At 38.9% G+C, this 25308-nt stretch overlaps 1 protein-coding gene across 1 annotated transcript in view; it reads right to left on the reverse strand.

Annotated features, from left to right (window-relative positions):
* The window catches only part of PPIL2 (peptidylprolyl isomerase like 2), a 71681-nt gene that overhangs the window by 20213 nt on the left and 26160 nt on the right, over positions 1-25308 (reverse strand). The window contains exons 9-14 of the mRNA XM_005147749.3: positions 22867-22942; positions 21299-21459; positions 19718-19793; positions 18403-18509; positions 5339-5428; positions 3974-4007 (exon numbers count right to left, since the gene is read on the reverse strand). Coding sequence (XP_005147806.1) covers positions 3974-4007; positions 5339-5428; positions 18403-18509; positions 19718-19793; positions 21299-21459; positions 22867-22942 — 544 coding nt within the window. The remainder of the gene's footprint in view (positions 1-3973; positions 4008-5338; positions 5429-18402; positions 18510-19717; positions 19794-21298; positions 21460-22866; positions 22943-25308) is intronic.

Raw genomic sequence — 25308 nt, forward strand, 5'->3', positions numbered from 1 at the left:
GTACATAATAACATCTGACACTTCTTTAGAGACTTCCAAGTAGGATTCTTGAATCATTTTGCAAATATGAAAGCCTTAGCTCAGCCAGTAACTGCTTCTCTCCTTTCAGATAAGAGGACACAGTACTTTTAACCCCACTTATCAGAGACTGGATTTTCAGGGGGGCTGCAATCTAAAAGGAATATATTACTAAATAAAAAGGTCTTGCCCTTGTCCTTTTGCTGAGCTTCAGTCATGCCAGAAAAGGGGCTCTAAAACTGGTTACAATTTAGGAACTTGCCTTGTTAGGAAATCTTACTGCAGAACTGATCAAATTTGTTCACAGTCCTTTGCTATTGACAGTTCAGAGGAGCTCTGCTCATTGCCAACTACTACTGGTATTTTATCTTAGACTTTTGCAGCTATTATATGCTTCTTCTGTGCCCTCCTGGATTCATAAATGGACAGAGGCACACACCAGCTGGTTCATGAGACCTTCCATCAGGTTGTCAGTAAGAGTAGCTGAAAAATGGCCTGTGCTGCTTTGAAACTGTAATACAAAAGGGTCAGGATATTAAACCTATTTTTTCCTACATGCAAATTTTCTTCTGTTATTTAAAATACTGAAATACAGACCAGCTGCTCCACTTGCACTAGCGTGAGTTAGATGGAATTACTCAGTGTTCAACCACTTAGCTGTTATGAACAGCAGGAAAAGAGATACATCAGAAACCTAAAATTCATTTTCAAATAATTAATCATTACAAAGAATGACCATGACTCAACTTATTGCTCTGAATACTGCCTCTATGGGTGGTTATTTTGTTAGAAAAGAAATAAGCTGCTGCAGCAATATAAAATTTCTCCCAGTAGACTTATGAAACACTAAGTTGAAGTCTGTAGAAAATTAGTTTGGTCCTCTAAATCGGTGTCCACATTACAGGACTATATAACTAACTGCTTTGCAACACAGGTCTGCCAGCTAAGCTAAACTAAGCTAAGCTTAGGTAGAACTCCATTTCTCACTCTTTTCCCAGTGTGGCATCTCAACTTCTAGATGCCATAATGATAATTTCCACCCTCCTCCTGCTGGGTACCAGCAATCACTTGTCCTTCACAGGTCTTCTGGGTCACAGTTACTTTTACAACAATCTAAGATACTCAAAAAGGACACACTGGGGTGCTGAATAACAAATAGAAGTAAGTATCAGTGCTGCTTTCAGACAGGACTGTTCAGCCAGAGCAGCCATGGAAGCAGGCAGCCACTGACAGCCAGTGTGGCATCTTACATCTGTGCATTGTTTCCAAAACACAAGCACTCTTAATCTAGGTGAGCCTAGAGAACAGTTGCAGTCTATGTATGTGTGACATGTAACCATACGTCAGGTTGTACTCAATGTGCCCAAATCCACCCAGAAGCTGAACAGTCCTGGGCTTAGTTAGCAATGGAGTGGGTGATCATCAAAGCATTTGGGTGTTGTAATCATAAACCCTGCACCTGTTGATGAACAGGGATGAATGTCAGATGACAGAAACCAAATGGTGGGAAGATTCTTAGGCAAGTCAGTTCTAGTTCCTGAGCTGATGAAGAGTAATTAAATAAAGCAAACCAAAGATGTATCTGAAGGCTCAACACACCTTCTACATATGAGTTTGGAAAAGGTGTTTTTAGTTTTAAACAAAGAAACATCCCAAGCCTCTTACCCAGAAGATTTCAGTTAAAGTAGAAGGTTCTATGTGCAAGAGAAAACAAAGGATGTTTTTTTTCTGTTAGTTTAAAATACTGATATTTAATAAGTAACCTCCAAGCAGTCAACTATTGCTAGTCTATTGCCAACTGAATTATCTGGAAAGAAAACCCTCTTCTACTCTCATTTGCTTCTCTGATATTAATGAAGTCCAGTTATTTACTCCCCAAGTAAGCCTCTAAAGACCATTAAATGTTATGGACTTCTTAGCTTTCAAAGATGCATCTTTTTTTTCCTTTAAGAAGCAGTAAGTCAAAGAAATACAGAAATTCCTTGCAGCTGCCAAATGAAATAAAAAAGGGAACTTACACTGCAAGTAACACACAAGACCCAGGTATAAAAAAGTACAAAGCACTGAATCCAAGTGCTTTACTCTAAAGCTTTCCCAAATGCACACGTGTGATCACATTAATAATGCACAAACCAGCAAACAACATTTTTACACCCTGGGAATCTAGGAGAGCATCACTGCATTTGCCATGCTCTTAAAACTGCTGCTGAGCTGTACCTTCCCTCTGGCTATGCTGCTGCAGGCAGAACACAAAACCAGACAGGCACCTCAGGTCTGACCATCTTCTTATGGCATGTGCCTCGAGAATTGACCATTTACTTTTTCTTGTGATATTATCATATTCCGTAAGTGTTTAAGGATATCTAAAACTCAAGATGTTTTAAAAAAATAGAAACCAGACAGTTGCATCATTTGGACTCTATAATAACTGCAAACAGCCTCTAAAAATCTACAACACTTGTAGCTATTTGAGTGTACACTGCCCATTTTATTAGAACTTTAATAGTCTTGACAGATGTTTGCAAGCCATCTTGCCTGCAGTATACTTGTATTTAATTAAGAATGACAAGAAGGAAAACAAGATAGAAAAGACTAGAGGTCATTAGACTCCTTTTATAAATAAAAGAATATACATAGGAGGTTTTTTTCTCCTATGGGCTTATTTGCATTTTGCTTCCTATTTGCTTTGCCAGTAGAGCTGAGCCTTGACCTTCAGTGCCAGTCCTCTGCCAACTATTAATTGTGCTGTCTTAGAATACCTCTACCATTTGCACAGAGACAAGAATGACACCAGCAAGTTAATTTTCATCACAGAAGGAGCTGATTTCCACCCTATGAGGGTAAAGGTGTCTGAGTCAACCCATTAAATTTCTTTCATCTCCTGACACCTGTTTAATTTCTCATTTTAAAAGATGTTACTAATTATGTCTTTTGGGATTTGAACCAAAACTTTCCTTATAACCAAGTCAAATCACGTTTCTTTTGACAGTCCAAGTATATAAGGTAACAAATCTTGTTCATGGGCTTTTGCCATCAACACAAAACCTTTAATCTCAAATCTTAGAGTATGCAATTCTTGAGCATCACATGCAGCAGAAAAGCTGTTGGGCAAGTCACAACCAACATTATTTACAAAGTAAATACAGCTAAAGTATTTAACAACTACAAAGACTTTTTTTTGGATGACCTGTGAGCACACAGAAGAACAATACAGTGTTTGCATATACAAGTGACACATGTATGAATTAGAATAAAAATTAACAGAACCCTACAGGACCAGGGAAGGAGCTGTGGAGGCTGGTGACATCTACAAGTGGGTAGATAAAAGGTGCAAGTGGAAAATGAGCAAATCTGTAACAGCAACTACAGATATATGTGACCTGTCTATTGTGGTGGGCAATGCTTTGTCCCTGACCATTTCTGATATGCCTGCTATGCAGATCTCCAACTAAAACAGAAAGAATAGGCAGAAGAATTTACTAACAGTGATCCCTAAAAGTTAGAAAAAGAGCAGCTTGGGCTGTACAAGGCAACTAGCTGGGAGAACAGATGGTATCTGGCCGCTCACCAATAGCAATGCAGGTCTCAAGTATTTCATTAACACTGAATTTGAAAGTGACTTTGCATGAATGTTTTCCTTCTTTGTTCTTTGCCCTAGAAGACCAGCTGTAAAGTCATTATAATTTTAATTTATTTATTTTCAGGAAGAAAAAAGGAAGCAAAGACCAAGCAAGAATTTTGTGTGGAAGAGTGTCCAATTTTTAGGCTGAGAATATACGAGATGAAATTTTAAGCATAGTTAAAATGGTCATAAAAACATACCAACAAACCCCCACTTTAAAGCAGCAATACAATGTACGACATATCACCATTTTGAGAATTTTATGTGTTTGGAAATAAAAGTAACACAGGTCATGAAGTGAAAACCACTTACTTGATACAAACTCAACCTTACCTGTTCCTGTTCCAGTTGGATCACCACCTTGGATCTGCAGAATTAAAATTAAATCAATAGCTTACATATATGTTTGTGTGAAAGACTTTGCATATAAGCCTTAGGAGCCAATTCTGTCTGATTTTCTTCCTTCTATATTGTTGACAAATTAGCAACAAAGAAACCATTACTACTTGTTTGGAGCCTCTTTTATCAGCTGGCTGTCATCTCCTATATTACTTATCCAAGAGCAGAATGACAATTTTATAAAAATAATAAGTCTCTTGTGGCTAAATAGGGAAAATAAACAGCCTCAAATGGGTTAACCAGATCATCCTTTCTATTACGTGCTGAATCATAACCTGCTTTTTAACCGATGATGTATTGCTTTTGGAACTGAAAAGGCTTTATATTTTATTACCAATCCTCCATGTAATGCAAAGGCAAGAAATGAAGGAATATGGAATATTTTCTGCATCTGAATCTGGACTTCCCTGTATCCCCCTCACTATCTGCAGTAGGGAAAATCCTCATGTGAAACCAATCTTGCAGCAACAAAATTAATCACTGTATATACATGCAGGATCTACAGAAATAATAGTCTGTACTCTCTTCCATTAGAGGCAGTGTGACATGACTAGTTTCACAGTCACACAAGCTCAGTTTTAATTGTGAGTTTAACTATGAACTGAGATATACAGTGCTGCCAAAGGTGTGCTCTGCCTTCAGGATCAGGTTGTTAATTCTTCTGAAAGAAAGTTACATGGACAGCTATAACATCTTAAGCTGCCTGGACTGTACCTATGTAAGTAAAGATATTTAAATATCAAAGTCAACTTTCTGGTTCACTAGGTGCTCTTTCACTCCTTCACAAAGACAGCCTGGGCACCTTGTCCTGGAGCACAGTCAGCAAAGGATAATCTAACAGTATCCTAGCACCACAACCTGAATCAGACATTCAGCTGCTTTCTAAAGTTTCACCTGAATGGGATTTCAACAGGCCACAGTATTACTTATCCAAATTAGCATTTCCCTCCCTCTCTCTCTCTCTCCCCCCCCTTCTGTTCTTTAACCACCCACCCACAGCTTGGGGAAGATAACAAGAGCTTTGCCAAAGCAATGACTCTCAAAGGCTTTGTCTGGAATGCCAGCAAAGCACTACTAAATGCAGTGATGCTCCAAGTGACAATATTAGTCAGAGACAGTTGTTAGTAAGATTAGTAAGTACAAATCTAGTAAGTTAGGACAATCATAATTCTGATGGTATATTTAATATATATCTATTGCAAACAGTCATGCATGGAAGAAACTAAAGCTGAATTAAACTAAATAAATAGCTGAGGACATCACATATTGTGCATTACACAGGATCTGTTCAATACTCACCACAAAATTACGAATTGATCTGTGAAAAATTGTTCCATCGTAATAGTTCTTCTTGCACAATTTGATAAAGTTTTCACAGGTCCGGGGTGTCTGAAAGACAAACAGAAGTTTGAGTTAAGCCTATAGCAATCAAATGGGTCATTACACTGTTTAGAAGAATCGCTTCTAATTTGTGCCTTACGAAGAAACAGCCACACAGGACTTGAAGAGGAATGAGTCTGTCTACAGAAAAAAAAATGAAATATATGTTCTTTTAAAGTACAAAGGAGAGACATGCACTGTGTTAAATAAATTAAACCCAGACCTTCCAACTAGCACAAAGCAGCACTGAACACTAGCTCAGATAACGTGAGCTCCCAGTAGACATAATGATGGTGAAAGCAGGTAAGCTCAGAGACTTTCAAGTAACTCAGTTAAAGCAGTGTATCACAATCCTGTTCCAAAGGGGGACTTATAGCATTGAAAAATGTTGTATTTCCCAGAGTAAGAAAGAACCTGACTTCTCTGCTGCATTATTTCTAAGTGAACAGACTGAAGCTAACTGGGAGAGAAGCAGCGTTTGGTCCTCTTTACCACGTGAAACTGAAAATGGGACTGACCCCAGGAGCCACTGGACTATAGGAAACATAAAAAAGACAACTTGTTTAGCAGAGATGCTAAATATATTGCCAACTTCTGATTTGCTTTTACAGTAAAAATTAAAGCTCTTTATTTGAATTTATGGGCCACGGTATTCAAACAGTACCTTTTGAAAAAATATACTGTCTACCTAATTATCCTTCCACCATAATTGTCTGGATTCTCCTCTCTTGATTCTAAAATACCTTCAGATGTACAAATGCAAGTACAGAAAAAGCCTGTTTTCTATACTTGGACACGTTTTCCAGCTCCAGTGTGAATTACGTGCATAAATGTATTTGTTTTGCAAAACAATATATCTAACTAATCTGAGTTGTCACAGGCCTTGAAAATATCCTTATTGTGGTATGTGCTTGCAAGTAAACCACCAGCATGAGTCGCAGTGTCTGTAAATGAACACGCACAAGAAGCCTCTTTCTGTAAGACACTGATTCACTCTGCACTGGTATGACATCATTCTTGGTATGAGGGCTGCAGAGAGACAGAGTGAGACTGAGCCATGCAACCTGGAGTGGCTTAGAAGCAAAAATATACAGCAAGCCCGATTACAGTCATTTAAGGATGAAATAATCTCAATCTTTTTAAAAGCAGAGCCATACAAGTGTTCACCCAGAACCCTGAAGACCTTCAATTTTCTCATGTGAAACACAGTCATTCTCAGTCCTCTTTTATTTACACTGAGATGTGTCTTATTATCCGAACAAACTCTACCTGCCACCATAAATTCTTTATAATGATTCCTTCTTACGTGCTCTACAGATACAGATGGCAGCTGTCAGCTAGGCCACAACTGGAAAAATAAACAATCTTACACCAGCTATTATGTCAGATTTCCTATATATTTAATTACTGCTTTAAAATGGTAATAGTAGCATAATGGATTTATGGTACAATACTATCGGGAAATGTATCTTGGTAGCATCCTGAAAGCAACTTATAAGTAAACATAACCTCCTATTGTTTAAAAGAATTTTTGTGGGGTTTCTCATAGTTTCAATATTCACATCAAATTTGATTTTTTTTCCCTGGAATTTGCCATATATGCTTGAAAATAAACTTTGTACATAACCTTCCAAGTAAAATTCAACCCCTGAAGAATCATTTGTGCAGCATATGCTTCCTTGATAAGACAATACCATAAGAGCCTTGATCCTAACCTAGTGCTATCAGTTATAACTTGTGGAAAGTGCCAGTAAGGATAAAAATAAGCTTAAAAAATTTCTTTATGAATCAGAAATGGAATCAGCAGCTTTTAGCCAGAGGCACTTCATCTCTTGAGAACCAAGAACTCTTTGGAGAGAAAGACACAGTTAATAAGTTCTCTGGGGGGAATACAGCAACCTGTAATTAATTTTTTAAGAAAAATGAAGTCAGGCAAAAGACTGAGTCCCCTGGAAATACACAGGCACACACACACCCATCCCCCCCCAATCTGTCCTCAACTGGCACAAAGTTGACAACCCAATACAGATTTCCTATTTATTTTCAGAACAAGGATTTGTAAAATATACATCAAAAAACCTGGCTCTGGTAATGTATTTTTTACATAGGAACTATGCTCACCCTTCTCTCTAAATGGATTATTATGGCTTTTCCCCAAAACAAGCTTTTCAAATGTAACTGCAGAAATGCTTAGCATACATGCAATAAGCATTTCACTATAAAGTTTTCTTTAAATAATTGCCACTAAATTGGTTCCCATGGTCACCTCATGCATCATACAGATACGTTTGGCAGGTAAACAGTTCCTTAGCAACATTACCATTACCTTTCATGGTGCTTTTAGTAGACACAAATAAAAAGGTTTGATTCAATCAGTAATAAACCCCAGTTTCAGTCATGCAGTTGATCTAGAATATCTGGCTTAGGTTATCTGATTTATTCAAAGAAGTTAATGTTCTTGCCACTTTCTGTCTCACACTGCCAAGCATACTTCAGGGACTTTTTAAAGCAGTATACTGCCCAAAGCAGGATAAAAAAAACTTGAGGTTTATAGGGAAGGTGCAGATCCTCTGTAATGAAGCTACGTTCTGCACTGACCATACAAACAAGGTCAGTCTTTGAAGTCTTTGTTCCAACTACAAAGACTGATGAGAAATATATATAAACAAACCTGACTGCTATTTAAGTGTAAGATCTTGTGGAAGATGTCAGACTTGCAGTCTTGGAATGCAAAACTGTCTACTTCTTCAGAAAGCAGACTCCACACTGTTTGCCTCACACCATTTCTGAAGGAGAAAGGGATGGTGAAGGCACCTGGAAATGCAGAAGGGCAGGAGGCAACACTGGTTTCTTATTGCCTTATTACTGACAACGGGCTCCAGGCTGTCTTTTTACTTCTGTCTGTTCTTTTCTCCAATTGACCCCAATAGCAGCAACTGACTTTTCCCTCTTTACTCCTTTAACAGTAAGCAGGAAATTATCTAAACTATGATTTAAACATATATGTAAGGAAATCAAGGGAATAATGCCACCTTCGTTTGTTAACCTGCTGATCTGAAAGCCACTGACAGAAAAAGGGTTATTTTTCAAATCCACCTCGGTATCTTCTCAGAACAATGCAGTGACAGTCCTAGGAAGTCAAAAAGTTGTGGAAGGCTTCTCTCTCCAAACAGTGTGACACAACAGCCTTGAGAAAACCTTCTCTTTGGTCAAGTTGGGACCATGTAAGTTAACACTGTGTCTCTGTATGATAGCCTTCAACTTACAGATATTCCTCCCTTCAAATGACAACCAACAAGAAGAAAAAAACCCTTATTTATACCAAAAATGAGTCTTCTGCTCCAACTCTGCTCCGTTTGTAGATGCCAGATAACTATCTTTCAGCTGTTGAAAATTCACACCCAAGACAAGTGATAACATTTTAATAAACGGTTTGAGAGCAATCCAGAAGAACACTTATCTCAGAAGATGACACAAATGCTTTGCTTGGCTCACAGAAATGTACATTTAATGGGGCAACAGCCCAACGGTTTTCTAATTATGTTTAAATCTCCATTCAGGTAACACACTCAGTATGCACCTTTACATGGAAATATCAGCACTCCACCAGTTACTAGGCCCAGACTAATTTCAGAACTCGAGAGACTGCTGCACAGGTACTGTGGAGACATTCAAGAAAGGAATTTAGAAAACTAAAGCAAAACAGAAAAAAAACCCTGATTTTATCTTGTTCCACATTCAAGTATAACTGTGCCAATTTTAGTTTCCTTTTTGCCATCAAATGTGGCTCCAAAACAGGCAAAATTCATCTCTCCTACTGCATCCCCAGAAATGAGGGGTACGACTAACCAAGCCAGATCACTATCAGAATTCTCAGTTTGCATCTCTCCTTTCTCATGTTAAAATAGGTCATTATATTTGTAAAAGTTACCTTAAGTCAGAATTTGTATTGGGCAGTTGAAGAGCCAACTAGAAATAGATTAAAAACCTGCAGCACTCCTGTTGCCAAGGTACAGGAGATGGGAAAAGAAGTTCTGAGTCGTTGCCATGACTGCAAGGAAGAACGGTTTACTATGTGAAGAGCTAATCATTTCAAAATGCTCTATCCCTTGAGGTTGTGCATGAACCTTGAAGAGAAATTTCACACTAAGCATTCAGAAGCTGTCATTCGCACATCTGTATAATTTCCCTGTGCTAATTCCACTTCCCTTTTATTTCTTTTTGTCTCTCTAAATTGGATGAACTGTAGTAGCTGCACTAAACTACAGAGCCTTGATATATGCTCATTAACCCCATGTTTCAAAGCAGAAATAATCTGAAATAATGAAAAGCTCATTCCTCACAAATTAAAATTACATTATACAGCCTACATCTTATCACACAAATGCCAGAATCCTGCTACTAAGAGGCATGAACTAGTGATGGAAATTTCTAAAGCTTCAAACGAAGCCTGCAGTTTTTTTAACACAGCTCTCCTTTAAAATGCAAGGGGGATTTTGTTTTGCTTTAGTCCATTTATGTACTTTTTTTTCTTTTTTACATAGAGCATTTTTACTCCTGCAGTTGTTCATTCTAGCAAGTCTTCTAATGCTTGAGCACATAAAGATGTGATTTGGTACGGTTTAAACTCATCCCTTTCAATCTGCAATCCTCATAGCCTATCCATCCCACAGGAAAGAACTCACCCTAATAGAAGCTTGGCTTTACTTAGTGCTTATTCAGAGACAATTGTAATGGAGCAGTTTTTGGAATCACCATCCACCAGGTGCAAATGAGTGTTCCCTCCACTAAGTCATAGAAAGAAATTTGACATATAAGTGTATCCTGTGTGTTTCAATGCATAATACTGTACCAGAAGGCAATTTAAGTGACTCTATTTCACTTTGCACCAATGGACTAGGAGCACGCTCCATTTGTTTCAGAGCAAGAGGGACAAGAAAATCCAGAACTCTACAAAGCCCACTGCAAAAGCACAGGGAGAGTTTCACTGCAGGAAGCCCGTGACATTTCCTGCAGGAGAAGTGTTTACTATAGACCTGAACATCACCCCCTGCCAGCTCCACTTCCCCGCTAACAGTTCCCCCTATGTGAGAGAGGGGCTGAGTTGGTGACAGGTCATGGTGGCAAACAACAGCTGCCTATGGTGGTTCAGCTCAAACAAGACATAGTTCACGTAAGGGACACCATTCTCAATCTGGTCATGCAGTGAGCAAACATGTTCAGGTCAATTTACGATCTACAACCAGAAGAGCACAGTTCCAATGAGTGAGCACTGGAAGAGATGAAAGCATCAGGGCACAGGGGGGTAAAGCAGTTGGCCAAACTCTTACTGATATTAAAAAGAATCAGAACAAGCAAACTATGCCTCAGGTAATAGATTGCTGATTTGATGGCAACATTTGCTTGTTTTGCTACCTCAAAGCCCCAAAAGTTTGCTTAGTACAAAGAGCAGAATTACAGCAGTCTTATTATACAGAAACCCACTATACTTCAATTAGCTATTTAGCAAAGATTCCAGCAGATAGCTAAATTTCACTTTTCAAAGACATTTCTTCCACAGTACTGACATTAATGATGCTACCAAAAACTTTTTCAAAGTCTAAGCAAGATGCTCAGCTTCGACAAGATGCCAACAAAAAAATGACACATTCCAGTTTTATTTTTCACTTTTCCAAAAGTACAATCAATCAGTTTAGCTGAGCACTACTCAAGTTAAACAAGGCATCTAATTCACTCATCTAATTTGTCAATGTTAACTACTAGCTCTCCAGTGGCAAAGTCATCATTCCTAGCCACAGTCACTGCTTTTCCTCTAACTTTTATTTATTGCAGTGGTAGAAATGAAAACAGTCCTCTTCCCAGCCTCAAATTCGTCAGTCACACAAGGGCTGAGGAGCCTGTCAGACAGTGTGGTGCAGGGCTGGGTGCTGATGAGGATAGGGATGGCAAGCACAACACAGCACTTATAGGTACAATCTAAACGAGGATGCAACTTAAATTGCTTGAGCAGCCTCCAATAGCTGTAAAAGTCGGAGTCTCGCAGGTCCCACTGCGGGTCCCTGGCATTTCATCAGTCTGTAACTGAGTGCACATAAATTCCACCTTTTTAGAAGATGCAACCTGTAACTGCTTCCACACTAGACAGCAAAGCTCTGGTAATTGTCAGCCTCCCAAGGTCACCCCGCTCTCATCAGAGGAGCCAAAGTACAAACAAGAAACATGTCAGAGAAAGATGAAGAGCAGCAGCTGTGTAACTCCAAACCACCCGCCTCATCCTCGGATCCGGGATCACTAAGTGGCAGACACAGCTGGTATGGGATGCCTGCACCATCCAACGTCAAAAGCCAAGCAACACAATCCAGGAACAATTGATTCTCTCCCGATCCAATTTATCAGGGGGGCTGGGGTGATCGAAAGGTTCAAATGCACAAAACGCCTTCTCACTGATTATCCAACACCAAAGGCTGCCAGGACATCATGCAAAGGGTACAAAGCCCAATGGTGCAGGGACAAGTTCACAGGGATGTGGCTGAGCACCTTCCTCAACCCCATGTTTAATGTCCTATTCAGGCACAGGCACTGGAGGACATCGGGGATTCCCACTGCCCCTCTGCTGCTGCAAAACACCGCAAAGCAATTACAACAGCTTTTGCCTTATTCAGCTCATGAGTCTTCTCACTTCTGCTCTTCCAGTTCTCTCCCCCATCCCACCATGAGGGGAGTGAGCAAGTGGCTGGGTGGTGCTTAGCTGCCCCAAAGTTAAAAATATTTAAAGTATTATCTTCTAGTCACTTAAGAACAACCTAGAAGTGACCTGTTAATCAATACGGCTGTGCAGAACCATTCTATTCCCAACGATAAAGAAGAGCAATAGGTCTGTCTACCATTGTAGCACTATGAGGAAAACACACAGAGAAATAACAACATCTTCTCTAACAAACATTTTTACCCAGCTGTTCCCCTACTGAAAAGGAGCAAGTTTGTTTGTTAGGTTGGTTTTAGTTTCTGTTGATGAGAACTTTCAAAATTGGAAGTTGCAGCTCTGTCTACAATGATCTATTTAGATGAAAAAAACATGAAACCACCCATTCACAAGCATGCCAAGACCACTGTATTTCATCCCTACAACCACATTACTGAGTGAACACACACTGGTAAAACATCAGTAAGGTATCTGCCAGACAGTGCCACAATGACACTGACAGAAAGTGAGAAGAATGAACATTTAAATCCTAAAGAACAGATTCAGGGAGACTGGGGCACCTTGTCATGTCAGGAGGTCAAAGGATTTTTTTCAGCAAATCACTTCTTTCCCACTGGAAATGGATAAGAAGTTTACAGGCTTCTAATCTTCAGAACAGTCCCTCACACAAAAGGAGAGATAATTTCAAAGAAGCGGGGCTGGACTACACATTTATAGATCACAGGCATATTTAACAGGTCAGACAGCCTCAAAAGATTAAAACAGCAGTGCTAGTAAAATAATGGCTTCTTCAGATAGTTATGCCAAGACATCATCATTAAGCAAAGGTTGCCAGGTCCTAAAACCTCAAAAAGCATTTGTGGAGTGCTGGATGGAGCTTTGAAATCCATCTCACATTCTTCTTTGTTATGCCACCTTGCCCTTAACCCTCAAAGTATTAAACCTGAGAGAGACAGGCAAATTGACAAAACCTGCTGTGGCAGTTACAGATTAGTATTTGATTACCACTATTGGCATGTGTTTAACCACCAGATCACTACCACTTGGATGAAGAGAACTCACAAAGGAGAAAAGGGTGACCAAACCACCTGCTCATCATTTTGACAAGGTCTTCTGGAGCTGCTATATTTATTTATATATATTTTTATATATATATATATATATATATATATATTTCCATGGCAGGATCAAAAAAACCCACATACAAACACTAAAGAAAGCCTCAAAGCAACCTAGAGGCAAAGGCAGGAAGTTTTATTCCCTTTCACAAGTGCAGAGAGCAGGAGTCTACTACTCTGTCTATTCTCCTGCAGGGCTGCTGATCCCAACAGGCAGCCTAGGCTATTTGCATAGGTGTACTCCAGCAATCAGGCATCCATGCTACATGCCTGGGAATTCAAAATTATGCCGATATTTATTGCTCACCATGAAACAGAAACTGGGATGCCACTGATTTTAAAAAAATCCATAACCAAATTACAAAAGCCAAACCATGGAGTAAGTCTGTAGCAAAGGCACAGAATTCAGGGGTTACCAGCTCCTAGTTCTCCACTCCATCCATTAGCATCACACTGCTTTTCTACTTCCACATCCAAGTCAATTTGATATTTTGCACAGGGTAAAGTCTCCACCCTGCCTTAGGAGGCTGTTCCACCACCTACAAGGTACAACTGCATCGCCATAATGACCAATACAACAGAACACACAGAGACCATATAGACAACTGTTCCCAGCAACATCCTGATTAAAGTAACTTGAGAAGACTAGAAAAATCACAGTAAATAAAATGCAAGAAATCCAGTGACTTTGCCTTTCATCAGTTATTTCTTCATAATTTACTTGTTTGGTGATGCATAAGATTAGAGCTGAAAGAGTAACACTTGTTGGATGCTGTTAAATCTCTTTGTACTTGCCAACACTACTTCTGGCAAGTAGAATTTTTGTAAGTTTGTTTCCAATTAACGTATACAACAAATGTTGCTTATGCCCAGCTGAACTCAGCTTCCTGGAAAACATCCCTAACAAATGGCCATCTGGTTAGTCCCATCAGGATGAACATACTGTATCGGAGTAAGAAGATAAGGAGAAAAACAAATGGCAGCAAAGAGCACTAGGCACACTGCTATGATTCAAAGAGAGAACAGTAGTGTACCTTTGCTCATTTGAGGCACAAATTCAAAAGGGTGGAAAAAAAATCCAGCTTATCTTCTAGAGTCTTTTTATTGCCTTTTTTCAGGTCAATGATTTAAACTACACATCATCTTTCTGGAACCTAAGTGAAGTTTTCTGCTGCTCTGAACAAGTGATTTCAAGCACAGAAAATATCTGGAGTCTCACCCTATTTCATGCTCTCCTTCTGAATTCTGTCACCAAGTAACTGATGACTTCAATCATAGTGCAGCACTGATTTCCTCCCCTGGATCAATACAAAACACTTTTTGATTAGGTTTTTGGTGCTAGGAAGAATCTCGTCACTATCAATCTTACTGATTGGCACCATAAAGTATATGAAGATCCCTAGATTTATTTTTAAACAAAAGTTTCCACGCGTCCATATGGACCAAACTCCAAACTATCCATACTGCCAGATAGCTCACAAAAAACAGGGGAAGGAAAGAACAGCAGTCAGAAGAGCTGTGAAGGGAGAGGCTCAAGTCAGGTACTGAAGACAGAGACACAGGGCAAACTTTAGAAGCAGTGAAGACTGCTGAGAGCACAACAGCAAGAACACTTTGCTTAAATACGGCCCATAGGCATGACAATACAATTGAAGACTCAGTAGACATACACTCTAAGACAGCAAGTATGTCACTTGTTGTTATGTCCTCAGCAAGGAGACTTCCGTTCAAAGTGTATATTGAAATCTAACCTGTAAGACTATTTTAAAATGTAATTTGACTGTTACAAGTCCACAGGCATTTGTCACATTTATATAGCAACTTCATCCTCAATCTTCCTAATGCATATGACAATCATGTATTTGCAGTACTGTGCAAATACAGCCACAGCTTCCATAATAAGCAGAGCACAGGATATCACTCAGCAACTGAAACAAAAGCCTGTGGTCAGGTCAAGACAACAACCAGGCAGGCAGTATTCAGTCTTTAAAAAAGGAAGCCAAGCACCACTGTAATACAGCTTACATATCTGTTGTGGTTTAAAATCAAACTGCACAGCTTGTGCACTCACTCTCCCCCCCTTGCTCCCCCAACTCCCGGACAGCTGGGAAGGAGAATCCAAAGAATGTAGCCCCCACAGGTTGAGATAAGAGCAGTTTAACAACTAAGGTATAACACAAATCACTACTGCTACTACTACTACAAACAATAACGATAAAGGAAATAACAAGTGAAGAGAACACAACACCTCACCAGCCACCGACCCATAACTCACCCCACCCTGGCCAGCTGAGCACCGACCGATACCTCCTCCATCCCCCCAGAGCTCCAGCCCTTCGGGGTAACTCTCAGTTACATCCTGGGTATGATGTGCTATGGTATGGAATACCTCTTTGGCTAGTTTGGGTCAGGTGTCTTGTCTCTTCTTCCTCCCAGCTTACCCTCCTTCCCTGGCAGAGCATGAGGCTCAGAAAAGGCCTTGGACAACCCAAACATTTGAGCAGTAACTCAAAACATACTTGCTATCAGCAACCGTTCCCAGCCCAAAAGTCAAAACACAGCACTGCACCAGCTACCAAGGAGAAAAAATGACTGCTACTGCTGAACCCAGGACAATATCATATACTTGCTCCTGCAGTTGCACTGCTTGAGAAAGCCTATGCATGAATTCCCCAAATCATATATATTTTGTCTGAATTCAAATAGCAATGACAACCTAACAATGCTATTGGCTCTCTCCTTCACTTAAGTAGCACTGATCCATGTGTTGAATCCAAGGGTCCTGAATCTGCCAGTGATCTAAATGTGTATCAGTACAGTGCTTTGGGCTGAAATTTGTTTCTCCATTTCTTTCTGAAAAGTCAAGGTATTACCCAAGCTAACTACGTGAAAAAATCACAAAGGCTGAAAAATCAGGTATCAAATAGCCTGTGCAACATTAATTTGGGTGAGGCATATGATATAGTCCATTTCCTCCTGATTGCATTCAGGGATCCACATTTTACACTTTTTCAGGAAAACCAAATCCTATGTATAAACCATTTCACCACACAGTTCTAAATAGCTCCCAAAACTGGTTCAGCTTATGCACTGAATAAGACAGAAGAGCTAACAAAAAAATCAGTGTATGATTAATTAAGACTATTACCATGCATATTCACAAGCAGGGTAGACTGAATGTGTTTAGAAGTTTGATTTTGGCATTTCCCCATTTTCTATGTCTTTGCAATCTCAATAGATCCATTGTGCTGATCTGTGACCTATATGTATGTTACATGTTTGTAAGATATTTTCTCTGTCTGCACTGAGCTACCTTATGTGCCTAACCTCAGTGTGATTCAGGAAAACCGAAGTTAGAAGCACAAACTCCTTATATAGTAAAGGGAGAAAAACAGGCACCTCCCGGAAGAAGTGATTTAATAGACCTAGGATGATGACCTAAAGTGGATGTTGTGAAAACCTCCTTAAAACAGCAAGTTTTTCCTACTTATTCTAAATATATATCTTTTCCTCTCTGCAGTGCCAAAGGTCTGTATAATTCACATAGATTTAATCGACACAAAGAAATGAACAGATGGCTAAAGGCTAGTGTTCAAGCAGGTCTGGTTGTGTAAAATAGTGCACACTTCTGATGTGTGCATGAGGAATCAGTGTGTGTGAAAAGGAGGTGAATAGGAATTCATCTAGAAAAAAGGAAACAATGGATATCATACAGGAAGTTTATAATGGGCAATTAAGATTGGGTCCTCAGGACTGAGTGACACTGGTTACACATGTGGCCAAAAACACCCATGCTGGTAAGAATAGCTGCAGTCAGCCTGCATTAGCTGGGAGCCAGTTTGAGAACATATGGCATAACAAATGATTCAATGCAATCTGCTCATTCTGCTGCTTCCCCCAAATATTGCTGTACTAACATCCTCTGCTTTTTGCCTTATTATATAGTGTTACTATTTAAGATCATGGAAAACACCTGTAGGGATGACATGGATCTACAGAATTACTAGCATGATAGCCTGCTGTGGAGATTCTCATATTGTTTCCACAGATCAGCTTGAGATGTGCACACAGATCTTGCTTCTTACTCATGTGACAGAAAGGAAGAGAAGGGAAAGCTAGCAGGCTTGTCCTGTTTACTCCTTTCCCTCCCCCATCCCCCCAGGCAAAAAAGGATGCATTCTCCCAGTGCATCTCGGGATTTCACACCAGGCACCCCAGCTCCCAGCCAGCACCGCTGTCCTTAAATGCTGTGAGGGTCACAACAAGCAGAAGTTTTACCATTTAAATCCTTATTCATATCCTTCAACTTCCTAAAGCATCTCCCTTCAGGCCTATAATAAAAATCTCAGTAAACAACGGAAGGTTTGAGCTTTTGACACTGAAAACTTTTTTCCTTTTATAGCTGTGGTTATACAAACAAATAAGCAAGCACACAACGAAGCAGTGACGTCTGAGACATCAGTGTCGCCACAACTCATCTGTCTATCCTAAGTCTTGCCATATTTATTAAGAGCCACAGATTTCCTCCAGAATCAGACTGTACTGACAATAAAAAACTGTAGTCTGTTGTTTTCTTAAATAAATGTCTACCTCTTAATGGCAAAGGGAAGATGTTTGAGAACTTGAACCTTAAAAACTGAAACAGAAGGAAATAAAAAACATACTCTAAGGTTTTCATATAGGTTTGTTCTTTAAGCTCAAGATTTAGAAGCAAATTTACCACTTCTTGAGTTCTTATCTACGAGTACTCTGGCTGACAGACTGCTCTCAGTTTCACTGAGGTTCTTTTCCTGGTTCTGCCAAGTAACCTGCTGTGTAACCTTGGGTTATTCTCTCTTCCCTGTGTTCTTCCTTCTTTTTTATCTCTACCTTCCTTCTCACTGTTTGGGTCACTCTTAGAGCTTTGAAGCTCTAAACATGTACTTTGACATGCTGTAGGAAGTCCACTAAATGTATCAGATTACTCACAGAGAACATTTACACATAGAGGAGAATAATATATAAAATAATATATATACATTTGCAATTTATATTATAAACCAACTGAAAGCTCGTTATTTATCTGTATCTATTACAGCTACAAACTCTTCCTTTTTTTGACATTTCCATTGCCAGCTCCTACTCTGTTATCTAAAGAGATTCATTTTATCGGCACACAGTACCATATCACAGTGCAGCTCCAAGTTTAGGTCTCCCTTATTAGTGTGAAGTCGCACATAGCCCTTCTTCTTAACGTATGTGTATCTCACAACATCTTCATCAATAGCAGCTGTATCAAAGCAAAAGACAATAATTAGCTCTCTGGAAGCTTATTCATTGATCTTTAGAAATCATCAGAAAACAAATTGCTAGACTCTACTGTCTGACCTCTTCCCCTGGGGTACTGGGTCTTCAGGGAAGGTACTCTGCAATTCATCTATGATAACTTTACATTAATCTCTGTGCAAAACACTTTCCATTACAGAAAACCACCAACTTCTCAGGAGCCAACAGTATAATCTATATTTTAAAGTAACAGAACCATTCAATACTGCAAGCTATAATTTTCAAGTAATGTCTACCAACCACCAACGCTACTTTGAAACCAAATAATTTCTTGTCAAAATTGGAAGCCAAGCAGGTAGTCATCTGCCAACCACAAATTGCTGACATTTGAGGACCTACCCAGTTCTGAAAACAAATGAAGCTGTTATGGAAAACATTACTGGAAAGTCAAGCCAAAGGATCAATCTGGGATGTTTCCACTTCCATTTGGTCAAAATGTCCAGTTAGATATTTTCAACACTCAAAAGTCACCTGCAGATCACTGTAATCCACCACGTAAAGGAACTGAACTTGGTGAATGTAGCTTGCGCAATGCATTTAATCTTTGCCCAAGTGTGTTACATACTTCTGAATTTTAGTGTCAAAAGCCAGACCTTTCTCTTCAGCTGGGAATACTAGACACTCAGCTATCTAATCAATATTCAAATTAATTACATTCTACATATTTGTGTTTAGGCTGGAGAACAAACAAAAAACTTTATTGTACTAAAATGCATTTTTGTATAACCTTGAAATGCAACGAATCAAACATTATCACCACAAAATTTGCAGCCATTCTAACCAATACCAGGTTATGTGAAATAGATGGGTAAGATTTTGTGTGCTATTTAAGGAGAGACTATACTTCATTCCTAACTTACTTAAGTGAATATCCCATTTTGTGGTTCCCAGGCATAGAAAAGACCTCATTAATTTCAGTTCAATGTAAGTAACTGCCATTCAAAGCCGAAGCTAATTCATAATTGCTCCATTATTTTCAGAATGAGCTCAGTGGAAAGTAAAGATATATCTGCTCAGGGAATACATTTCCACAGCATCAGCACTGACCAATTATCAATGCATTCCTTCAGTCCTTGTAACTGTACGTGTGCTAGGGAGCACACTTTAAAATTGGAAGTAAGTAAACAGCTTGTATCTAGGTAGTTCTGGTACCTGCTTCGTGTGTAGTTTCAGGCATCATGGCAGTGGAGGTGAAGGAAGCACTTACTGCTCCAGTGGAATAGTGAGCCTGTTTGCAGAGGAAAATGCGAAAGATATTAGATCATAAATTTTATCTATTAAAGATAGTATATAAGCACTAGAAACACACAAATGTTACTCTTTTGAAGGCAGACTTTCCGCTCTAGTTCCTACAAAAGAAGCAAATAAACAATGCAAAGATAGTTCTCCATCTGTTGCCTGTAACATTTGCTCTGATGAAACTAGTTAAGGCTTTCCATGCACTGAGCTGAAGGGGCTTATTGCTTATTCTATTATGAGAATGTATTTGTATGTCCACAGGTGGAAATATGTAAGGAGTACTGCTGGCAAGACATCTGTAAAATTCTCCAATGTTGCTGAGTAAGTGGAAGGAAAACACAGTGAACCACAGAGCTTCTGCGGAGGAAAGCAAACCATCCCCTCTCCCACACATGGCCCTTCTGCATGCAAAGGCACTATCCCATTGTTCCCAATGACTATTTTGAGCTTTGTAGTTCTCCTGCAGAAAGGAAATGTGAATGTCACACATGGATTTTGTAGTAAATTACAAAGATTTAATAAACCCACAGGTAAGTTTAGTGGCTCTGGGGCAATGCTGGTAAAGAATACAGGCCAGGCTATTCATAAGGTTACACTGCCTCCTATGCAAGTTTTTAGTTACGTTCATCCACATCATTAGCTGACAATCTTATTCTCCAACATGTGTAGAGCTCATTGTTTTCTCACCTCTTTTCTTCCTCCCTACATCTTTTATTTTCCCATAACATTATAATGCCCTGAAAATGGGGCAAATGTGATCCTACTCCTTGGTTACATACACTCCCATATCTGTCACTAAACCTCCTTATTAAAAAGTGCGTGCTGCATTGCTATTCATTTCTGTGTAAGTGTAATCAAAGCACGAACACACATGCATCCCAGAATTATTAAAGAAGAATATTCTGTCTTGCCAATTTCAAACAGCCTTTGATGTAGGAAATCTAGATGCAGATGAGTTGCTTCTCTTGACAACCATGAACACACAGCAGCATACACCTGGAAGAACATCCTTTAAAATAGTCCACCAAAAATCCTGCATTCCAGTGGAAAAAAATAGAGAAGCAACTGTGGATGACTGATATATTTGCCCACACCAGAAATTATTCACTTGCACTGCCCTTAAGGTGTGTTCTCTCTACCAATAATTGAAGGAAGCAATGCTAAACAAATTCAAAGCAAGAGATTACAACCTGGGAAAAAAGGTTCTGCCAACATATACATCATAACCACATCATAAAGATTCTTCCTTCTTAGTGTGCTCCATTTCTAAAATCATTTATAATAATTTAACAAAGAGAAATGCATTGATGCATAAAATGTATTTCTAAGGAATTCAAATATGATTCTCATATTCTTATCTGTGACAAACTTCCATGTAACAGAAAGCAGGGGTAGTGTCTGTTTATACAGCAATATGGCCTCTAAGCTGAAAAACATCTATTATCATTCCTGAGGAAGTCAATCAGTGCCAAACTACAAATTAAATCTACTTACTGCATTCAGCTTATCCACTTTCTTCTTTTCAGGAGCCTTCATAGTAGCTGCTAGAATGTCATCACCTTTGAATTCCTTATAAAGCTCCAATAAAGTCTCTCGGGTCTCTGTATTTGTATTTTTCAAATAGTAAGATGGATCTAATTTGGCTTTTTCTTCATCTAGGTAAGACAAAAGTCAAATAATTCAGAGTTAAAGGAAAAATTCTATGCTGTTCTCCTTCAGTTTATTATGTATGTAGTTACACAAAAATCTTCCTGATATTATTTCTACATTTTTTAAAATAATGAGACCTAGTAACTAATAAAACTAACTAATAAAAAGACCTAGTAACTACATTTATTCCTGCAGTAACGGTAACAAACAGCAATGTGTAACATTAATGACACTACCACTTGAAATACAGCACAATAAATGCCAGTATGATGAAATACAAAAAAAAACCCCAACGACTTCTAATAAACTACTGCCAGAATTTCTTTGAAACCACTAGAAATTATCTAAGTTCACACAAGTCTTGTAAAATTTTTATAGAACAATAAAGACAAGACACAGTTGGGTACTATATAAACTTCTGTCTCCTCACTGAATGGCCAGGCCTGTAATGCAAAAATTCCAAGACTAGCTCTTTAACATGATACAGGAGGAGGAGGCCAGTGATTGGACTGGAGAATTTGATTAATTTAATCTTTTTACTTTTACAAGTTTCACTTGTTCTCTCTCTTTGCTATGCCCACTATTTGCTGGATATCAGATATTCCATCTCTGAGATAATACCCACTTATTTTTAGCAGGTAAATGGAAAGAGAGATACTTGCTTGCAGAACTAGTAGCTTTAGAAAAACCCAAAGATGAGCATAATAGACCCAAAAAACCACACCATGCTTAGAATCAGCAACTAGGCCTCATCAGAAACAATTCTAAACCACAAGGGCAAAGAGATTTTTTTCCTTCAGCGGTTTAATATCAGAAAAATATTACTAAGCATTTAGCTATCAAAAAGTCACAAAAGAACTGAGAAGCAAATTTCTTAGGTATCTAGAAAGAAAAAGTATTTTTTTTTTATTAACATAATATGGGGACTTATAAAAAAAAAAATCTATTTCAATCTTCAACTTGGAAGATGCCCACTGTTCTCCAGGAAGAAGGAGGGGAAATAGACTGTTGATACACTCAGTAAGGAGCCTAGCAGACAGGTACGAGAAGATGCAGGTTTTCTTGTCTTGGTTCTAGTACAAGGCTAATGGACCTTTTGGCAAATTATTTTTTCCCCCTCTCTTGTCTCTCATCTACCTACTCTTTAAGGATATGGAAAACTTTCCATGTTTGCACAGCACTCAATACAGACAGCTAATGATTTCTCAAAGAATCATGTCTCAGCTTCAAAATCTGTTAGCACCTTTTGATGTGAAGGGGACAGTTTTGACAAGTTATTCACGTTTCCAAGAAGCTTTCAAAGTTACCACTAGCCACTGAGGGATGTCCATCCAGGAAACTGTCAATTGAATAATGTCTTCTTTAGGATTTGCATATTTGGGTCATCTAGCCTTACTTCAATTAATCCTTACCTGGATCTATTACTTTTATGTTGTTCTTAACATGAAAGAAGTTTGAGACATTGAACTTATCCAGGTTTGTTGGATCCTGAAAATAGTAATTAAAAAAACAAATATGAGACATCTTGGTAGGCACCTATTCTATAAAACAGACTAGTCTGAAGGGCAGACACCACCATACTAAATAACAAACACATAAGGAGAGAGGCAATAACTTTCACACTCTCCAATAAGCAGAATGATGAAAAAAATATAAAGCAATCAAACCCAACTGACATCAGCTATGAGCCCATTCACAGAAGGTTCCTTAGGGATCTGGAATTTAGTCCCATACATAGTATTACACATATTTTGCCTACTGAAATTACTAACAGAACGAAGCTGTGTCCACCCTATCCTAGTGAGAAGAAACAACAAGGAGCTGCAATCCCCTGATTCTTTCCTTCATTCTATGGTTTGGTGTAAGATCTATGCAGATTCCCATCAGCTATCTCTTATTTCTAAGTGTGCCTGATGTGCACATGCTCTCTGAATTTTTGTAATGCATCTCAAAATGCAAATAAATCTTAGAGCAAGTCTTTGCAGTCAGAACTGGTTTAATTTTTTTTTTTACTAGTGAAAAGTCTGCTTACAAAATTACATTTAAAAAGAAAAATTAATAATTTTAAAAAGCAACAAAAAGGGGTATTATTGAGTGACCACTCAAGGAAAACAGCAAAAATACACAGTCCATTAACTATGAGTCTTTAGGCATCTTTCTACATAACTTTGACCTTTTGTTAGAGAGAGTGAGACAAGGACTGCCTACTGGTAAACTAGGTTACATTACACTATTATTAAACAGTCCTTAATCCTCTTCTTACAATGACTTCAAGCTTTTCTCCTCAAGCTCCTCTGCAGCACAGAAAGGTCAAAACATCAGTTCAGGACACTCAGTCATTTCTGGAAATTCTGTCTTACAGAAAACAATCCCAAATCTAAAATACCAAAATATCTTAATAATATGCAATAGTTCCAAGTTCAGGAAAAAATAATGGAACGCATTATGTGAAAAACTGTGACACTGACATGAACAATATGCCAAATAGATTTAACAAAGCTGCTCAGATCACCACTGTTGATAAGAAGTTCTGACAATTCCATCTCTGATAACAGTAATGATTAATAGAAGCAGAGCTGGTAGCTCTATCACTTATTAAATAAGCTAATTATGCCTTTTATTCATCCCTGAAATGGTATGCTTCCACCAGAGTGCATTTTTTGGTTTACTACTGGTAGTAAACCCAAACACATTTATGAAATCAAGCTGTGTTATTCTTAGCCTTAATGGTGACCTCCTTTTCTAACCACTATACAGTCATTTTCTATTGTTTCTTGTCCCACTCCAATAGATCTTCATCAAGACATGGACTGCCAAACCCCCCAGATACTTTAACATCTCACATTAGAAATTGATAATCTTTAGGTAAAACTACTAAGGAATAGGAAATTTGGACCTGCTTCTTAATCACTTTTTTATCCTCCAACACCAGTGCTCAGGTGCATTTCTTATTACCTCACATGCATAGTTATGTATGCATGAATTGAGAAAATCTCAGCCTTGTTCTTTGACAGTCAACAAGATGCATGGAGAAAGTCTGGAGAAAGGGCTCAGTGTATTTCCAGAAGACACTGCACCCTTTGGGAGCCCTTCTCCCAAATACCCTTCAGTAATCATGAGCTGCAGTTTGCCCACACAAAAATCATTGCCTTGCACATAAAAGTACCACCTCAAAAGTTGAAGGAAGTCAGACTGCCTACCCTTTCCAGGAAAGGAAGAAAACATTATCTGTGTATTAATATTAATGGCAAAAAATGGATTTACACATCTGCCATTCACAGCAAAGCTGAAAGGCAAGACTGGCTCCTGAAATTGACTTTTCATGGACATGAGGAAGGGCAGAAGACAGCAGTAAAGACGAACCACAAAATATCTTCATTATATTCCTCTGACCTATTGATTGTTTAATAAGAAAAAAAAGGACATCACAACTGCCCGTACCTTATGAAACCAAGTGGTTTGTGCACAGGGTACCACGAATCAGATTAGTTTGAGCTGTTTCACAGCCACAGTTCAATCAAACGTTTACCTGCTTTAAACAGCCTAATTGCAGGCATTGAGCAGCTCCAGGAAAAATATTTACAGTCTTTTTCCCTGCAAGTGATTTCTCAGGGCCCTCCAAATCACCACTACCCTCTCCATAGGCAATGCATCCATCACAGTATGAAGGACAGCAGAGGCCATGGGGCAGCTCCCTCTCCTTGCAAACCACAGCCATCCGTCTGCTTCCTGAGAGACCTGAGACAACCCCAAACCCCAGAACTGAGACAAAAGTCCTCCACACAGGGTCCTTCATCACACGGAGGTGAGCCATCAGCTCAGAAACCTCAACAGAGGTTTGATGTACAGTGTTT

This window comes from Melopsittacus undulatus, chromosome 12, assembly GCF_012275295.1.
Source record: "Melopsittacus undulatus isolate bMelUnd1 chromosome 12, bMelUnd1.mat.Z, whole genome shotgun sequence".
NCBI lineage: Eukaryota > Metazoa > Chordata > Aves > Psittaciformes > Psittaculidae > Melopsittacus > Melopsittacus undulatus.